General features: G+C 43.4%; 1 protein-coding gene across 1 annotated transcript; it reads left to right on the top strand.

Annotated features, from left to right (window-relative positions):
• Positions 1 to 2,198: 2,198 nt before the first annotated feature.
• LOC139443627 (octapeptide-repeat protein T2-like) lies at positions 2,199 to 5,129 on the top strand. The gene is made up of 3 exons (XM_071224582.1): positions 2,199 to 2,343; positions 3,830 to 4,047; positions 4,728 to 5,129. The coding sequence occupies exons 1-3, from the start codon at positions 2,199 to 2,201 to the stop codon at positions 5,127 to 5,129; spliced, it is 765 nt and encodes a 254-aa protein (XP_071080683.1).
• Positions 5,130 to 7,485: the final 2,356 nt, after the last annotated feature.

Here is a 7,485-nt window from a genome sequence, read left to right as displayed (position 1 = left end):
ACTCTCTTTGAAGGAAGTGAATTGTGTAAGGAGACACACTTACATGAAGATACACACAGATACCCAGGTCTCTATCTGACCCTGTGAATGTATTGGTTAACTAGCACAGGCTGTCCCTACATGTGCTCCCACTCTCTATGAAGGAAGTGAATTGTGTAAGGAGACACACTTACATGAAGATACACACAGATACCCAGGTCTCTATCTGACCCTGTGAATGTATTGGTTAACTAGCGCAGGCTGTCCCTACATGTGCTCCCACTCTCTATGAAGGAAGTGCAGTGTAAGGAGACACACTTACATGAAGATACACACAGATACCCAGGTCTCTATCTGACCCTGTGAATGTATTGGTTAACTAGCGCAGGCTGTCCCTACATGTGCTCCCACTCTCTATGAAGGAAGTGAATTGTGTAAGGAGACACACTTACATGAAGATACACACAGATACCCAGGTCTCTATCTGACCCTGTGAATGTATTGGTTAACTAGCGCACGGCTGTCCCTACATGTGCTCCCACTCTCTATGAAGGAAGTGAATTGTGTAAGGAGACACACTTACATGAAGATACACACAGATACCCAGGTCTCTATCTGACCCTGTGAATGTATTGGTTAACTAGCGCACGGCTGTCCCTACATGTGCTCCCACTCTCTATGAAGGAAGTGAATTGTGTAAGGAGACACACTTACATGAAGATACACACAGATACCCAGGTCTCTATCTGACCCTGTGAATGTATTGGTTAACTAGCGCAGGCTGTCCCTACATGTGCTCCCACTCTCTATGAAGGAAGTGAATTGTGTAAAGAGACACACTTACATGAAGATACACACAGATACCCAGGTCTCTATCTGACCCTGTGAATGTATTGGTTAACTAGCACAGGCTGTCCCTACATGTGCTCCCACTCTCTATGAAGGAAGTGAATTGTGTAAAGAGACACACTTACATGAAGATACACACTGATACCCAGGTCTCTATCTGACCGTGCGGTGGCTGTAATCGTTGCTGTCACAGTGGAGCTGTCAGCATCACTGACGATGCACATTCCAGCTGATAACCTCCTCATCAGTTCCATTATTGCCGATAATCAGATCAGGTCACAGTTTATATGCTTCAGGATTCACAGTTACATATTCATTCACCAAACTGGAACAAGTGATGACAAGTGACAACCACTAGACCCAAGTATTCCATTATATGAAATAAATAAATCAGTGTATTTGATAAATGCAACAGAAAATCTTGATGAAGCAGGTCAGTTTATGTACTACTCAAAAGAGGTTAGGTGAGTGTTTGTACTAGTCCGGACTGATGCCAATTTATAGTGCTGGCTCACTGAGATACCATTCCGCAGGTTAACATGAATACCCCACTCAGACACAGTATACTGACTCCGAGCCGACCAGTCCTTGTTTTAGCCCCAGACAGGGTAACAACAAGTACCATCTTTTAACGTCTTTTGGTATGACGCGGTCGGGGATCAAACCCCGGACTTTCCGCTCTCCGGACGCTCTACCACTAGACCACGGAGGCGGTCACTACTCAAAAGAAGTTAATGAACACACGATTCTTTCATATTACTATAGTTAATCTGTCATGACATGACATGATTTGTATAATCCTTTATAAATAAAAAATCCCAATCATTTATACAGCTGACCTTTTATTTTACAACAACGAAAAGAACAGCAGCATGTGATGTTTAACAATTACCTTTAACCATCATGTACTCTACCACCACACTTTTTTAATAATGACATGATTATCTCCCTTTGCTCATAGGTCTTAGAAATCTTGTCCACTTGAACAGTCAGTTTTTGTGTTTGATTTTCATCAACTTATAATCACATACATTTGTTAACACAGTAATGGTGCATCATCACCATCATTATTATCATCATCATCATGATCTTCAGGCCACCTCTGTGGTCTAGTGATAGAGCATCTGACCGGAGTGCAAGAGGTCAGGGGTTCGATCCCAGTGCACGTCATACCAAAAAATATTAAAGATGGTACTTGTTGTTACCCTGCCAGGCGTTCGGCATTAGAGGATAAAACAAGAACTGGTCGGCTCGGAGATGGTATACTGTGTCTAGCACTGTGTCTAGCCTAGCACTTTAAAATCAGCATCAGTCCAGACTAATACAAGCAACCACACATAAACAAACACACATACACATACATCATCATCATGATCATCATCATGATCATCATCATGATCATGATCATCATCATCATCTTTATCATCATCATCATCATTGTCCTTGTCCTTGTCCTCGTCGTCGTCATCGTTGTCATCGTCGTCGTCATCATCATCATCATCATCATCATCTCCTGCATGTTTTAATCAGCGCCCAGATCCCACATATGTGGCATCTTTATGAGCCTGCACCCGCTACAACTCAGATCACAGTGATTACCTTGTGAGTTCAAGAGACACCAGTGAGAACCAACTTCCCAGTGAGTCATATATCCTGACAACAATACTGTATTCATCTTGTGTTCTAGTAGACCCGTGCTGAGCCTGGGATGTTGACACGATCATGCCCCACCGACAGCAGGGGACATTAAATCAACCCCTGGACAGTACCAGAGAATGTACCGGTAATAGTTTTGTATCTTCTGCACATCATGTTGGATGTGGGAATCTTTGAGGAAGGAAGATCAACAAAACTGTCACCTTTTCCATCCAATTAGGACAGAGGGATCGGTTATTTATTATGATTTATGCGTGCAAGGAGAAAATGAATTATGGGGAGGGTCATAAAAAAAACAAAATATTCAAATCTTAACTGTTACAGTATTTATTTTATTTTATACAGGAAAATAGTTTAGGATCACAAGAAAAGCCATTGACAAAATATAAATACAATTAAGCGAGGTTCACCAATGCAAAATAAAATGTACAAGGAGGGAGGGTCATATCTTTTTAGTGTTCACAGGCCCCATTACCCACTCCTCTGTAATTAATGAATAGTCCCTTATCAGTTTTTAAAAAAAAGTGATGAAATACGATTTTTATCTGACAATATAAATCAATTTTAAAGTGAAAAAAACTCTTTATACCAGAATGAATTTCATTGAAATTAGGACTTTTACAATAAAGATGATCATTTGTAAAGCACAAAATATGATTTTTTTATCAAAATATAATGGGAAGTTCATGGAAATGTAATTTTTGCCAGGTCACATTGATGACATAAACATAATACAACATAACAATGATATCCTCTCCTACAAAAGCAGGGAATCATGTAATATAACTGTTATGATCAGTCGTGAGAAGAAAGATCAGATTTGAAAAATAACTGCCGGAGATAGAACAGTTTTGGAACCAAAGCTTACCACCTCAACACAACATGACATTGCACATGGACCAAGCAATTCCTTTGTGTGTAGGGTGGAGTCATTCTTGATTTCGAAACTTCAGTGAAAGGTCGTCAAATCTCTCGGAGCCATTAGTACTGTTGATGCTATTGTGGAGGGAAAGATGGAGGGAGGTAGGTAGGGTGGTAGGTAGGGAGGGAGGGAGCACATTCAACGTGTATTGAATGTGAGATCATTCACAGGTACCCAACTCTCCCATGTTACTCATGTACCGTAAATAACATGTAAAATCATAATACATTACAAAAACAAGTAATAAGAGTAAATAGTTAAACACATAGATGGTGCTCAAGGTAGTTGAGGTCAGGTAGCTAGGACAGTTCACCAGGTGAGAAAATCGCATTTCCAATCACTCATCTGTGGAGAATCATTCAACAGACTTTATCAATAATTACAGGGTACTACTGATATTCTAAATGTTCCTTCCTGCTTCAGCTGTTTTCTCAGCTCTGACTTCACCCACTGTGGGGTCCAGTGTCAACTGTCTCCAGGCAGGTGACAGAGATAGGGGGCTTATACATAGGACCAGGACAGGGGCCAGAGACAGGGGACAGAGGCAGGGGTCAGAGACAGGGGCCAGAGGCAGGGGACAGAGACAGAGGCAGGGGACAGAGACAGGGGACAGAGACAGGGGACAGAGACAGGGAACAGAGGCAGGGGACAGAGACAGGGGATAGAGGCAGTGGACAGAGACAGGGGACATAGACAGGAGACAGAGACAGGGGACATAGACAGGGGACAGAGACAGTGAACAGAGACAGAGACAGGGGACAGGGACAGAGACAGGGGACAGAGACAGGGGATAGAGGCAGTGGACAGAGACAGGGGACAGAGACAGGGGACAGAGACAGGGGACATAGACAGGGGACAGAGACAGTGAACAGAGACAGAGACAGGGGACAGGGACAGAGACAGGGGACAGAGACAGGGGATAGAGGCAGTGGACAGAGACAGGGGACAGAGACAGGGGACAGAGACGGGGGACAGAGACAGGGGACAGAGACAGGGGATAGAGGCAGTGGACAGAGACAGGGGATAGAGGCAGTGGACAGAGACAGGGGACATAGACAGGGGACATAGACAGGGGACAGAGACAGGGGACAGAGACAGTGAACAGAGACAGAGACAGGGGACAGGGGACAGGGACAGAGACAGGGGACAGGGGACAGGGACAGAGACAGGGGACAGGGGACAGGGACAGAGACAGGGGACAGAGACAGGGGATAGAGGCAGTGGACAGAGACAGGGGACATAGACAGGGGACAGAGACAGGGGACAGAGACAGGGGACAGAGACAGGGGATAGAGGCAGTGGACAGAGACAGGGGACATAGACAGGGGACAGAGACAGGGGACAGAGACGGGGGACAGAGACAGAGACAGGGGACAGGGACAGGGACAGAGACAGGGGACAGAGACAGGGGATAGAGGCAGTGGACAGAGACAGGGGACATAGACAGGGGACAGAGACAGGGGACAGAGACAGGGGACAGAGACGGGGGACAGAGACAGTGAACAGAGACAGAGACAGGGGACAGGGACAGAGGCAGGGGACAGAGGCAGGGGACAGAGACAGGGGACAGAGGCAGGTGGCAGAGACAGAAACAGGGGACAGAGACAGGGGACAGCGACAGAAACAGGTGACAGAGGCAGGGTACAGAGGCAGAGACAGAGAGGACAGAGACTGGGGTCAGATGCACATATGGGACAAGGAAAGAAACTTCAAAGAGATCTGAGGGCAGAACAGCAGAAGGGGACACAGGACTATATCACTGTGATAATGTGGCTACTTGCTGAGGCTATAATTTTGAGGGCTCCACTTCACACCTGACACACATGACACAATACGATACTTGTGTCTTCCATTTATAGTGCAATCTGCCTCATTATTGCTGAAGATCCCCTGTCAGGGTTACCATAAGAAATGGCCAATTGTCTCACCCGAGTCAGGAAATGGCTATACCCATGAGTTGTTTTGATGGGATGTAGTTAGTGCACTCTAATCCCTTAAGTAGGCCTCCCTGTCACTCTTATTTTGCATCATGTGGTTTGAAGGGTAATTGAGGAAACTTATGTATTGTATGTCAGTTAATTAAAAGATCAAAGCATTGTGGGTGCAAAATGTTAAATGTGTTCTGCATCCACTGGATTAACGGGTAACATGTAACAAAAATGACTATATTGTCAGGTTTAATTTTGAGTTCTACTGGATTAACAGGTGAAAAAAACAATAAATATTAAAAACTTATTTTTTTCTTCTTGTATTAGCTTAACTATACAAGCAATAAAACACAGCACTTAATATTTTGGTCTTTTGCAAACTTTAGGGTCATAAAATATACTGCTCAAGGGCAACAAGAAAAAACAATGTATAACATGATGTGTCAGGATAGGGTAAGGCTGAGTTTGAGCAGGCTTGGGGTGGAATGTAAATGTAAATACAGAGTTACCTACCTTAGTTGTACCAGAGTCCTAGGATTGTGGTTAAAATTAAACTCAGATCTGCCCTGATTATGAGTATTGGTTTGTAATCAGATAGGTAATCATCTAAGAGCTGCATCACTTTAACTTGGGCATTATTCCAACATTGTTTGTTTGATAGGCATTTCTTAGAAGTTCATGGATGACAACTTAGTACTGTTTGATTGGCATTCTAGAAGTTGGTGAGTGAGTGAGAAAATGTACAACTTTGTGGATAACAACTTCTGTTTTTTTGCATATAGCGATGTTTCGATGTAGATTCAAATCAAGCAATAGACTATTTTAATTAGGATCCAAACAGCTTGTCACAACTGTTTAACCCTTTTTATCCTTATCCTTACTGTATATCTGGCTTCATTACCTGTGTGCTTCATTACCTGTCTGCCATTTGTTATCCTTACTGTAAATCTGGCTTCATTACCCGTGTGCTGTTTGTTTTCCTTACTGTATATCTGGCTTCATTACCTGTGTGCCATTTGTTATCCTTACTGTACATCTGGCTTCATTACCTGTGTGCCATTTGTTATCCTTACTGTATATCTGGCTTCATTACCTGTGTGCCATTTGTTATCCTTACTGTAAATCTGGCTTCATTACCCGTGTGCTGTTTGTTATCCTTACTGTATATCTGGCTTCATTACCTGTGTGCCATTTGTTATCCTTACTGTACATCTGGCTTCATTACCTGTGTGCCATTTGTTATCCTTACTGTATATCTGGCTTCATTACCTGTGTGCTTCATTACCTGTGTGCCATTTGTTGTCCTTACTGTATATCTGGCTTCATTACCTGTGTGCTTCATTACCTGTCTGCCATGTTTGTTATTCTTACTGGGTACTGTACATTTGGCTTCATCTAATTATCTGTATGTCAGGCCCGTGAAGATCCGGGGTAGAATAGGTCTTCAGCAACCCATGCTTGTTGTAAAAGGTGACTACGCTGTTGTAAAAGGCGACTAACGGGATCAGGTGGTCAGGCTCGCTGACTTGGTTGATGCATGTCATCGATCCCAACTGCGTGGATCAATGCTCATGTTGTCAATCACTGGATTGTCTGGTCCAGACTCGATTATTTACAGACCGCTGTCATATAGCTGGAATATTGCTGAGTGCGGCGTTAAACAACAAACCAAACCAAACCAAAATATGTGTGTCAATCTGCTGCTTACCACATCATGTCATACTGTTAACCCTTTACCTTCCATATATATTCTGTACCATTAGTCAGACTTGCTTGACAATGGTATAAGGATCTATACCAAGACGTTGCTATTACAGTATAATAAAGAAATTGTTTAACACCACACTCAGCAATATTCCAGCTATATGACGGTCTGTAATAATTGAATCTGGACCAGACAATCCAGTGACCGATACTGCGGGCGACGGTCCATGCCGACGAGCACGATGACACACAATCAATCAAGTCCCCGAGCATGAACACCCAATCCATTAAGGTGTCTCTTACAACCAGCATAGGTTGCTGGGGAGCAATTCTAATCCTTAGTCCCAACAGGTCTCCAACATTAAGCTGGCACAATGATGTATCTAAAACACTGTAAAACAGCTGGTCATAAACACAACTCACTCACTTACTCACTGTATCAGTAAT

The sequence above is a fragment of the Haliotis cracherodii genome, unplaced genomic scaffold (genome assembly GCF_022045235.1).
Source record: "Haliotis cracherodii isolate W230 unplaced genomic scaffold, xgHalCrac1.p SCAF_5, whole genome shotgun sequence".
NCBI classification, from domain to species: Eukaryota; Metazoa; Mollusca; class Gastropoda; order Lepetellida; family Haliotidae; genus Haliotis; species Haliotis cracherodii.
The sequence above is the reverse complement of the archived record's forward strand: the minus strand, read 5'-3'. Positions and strand labels throughout refer to the sequence as shown.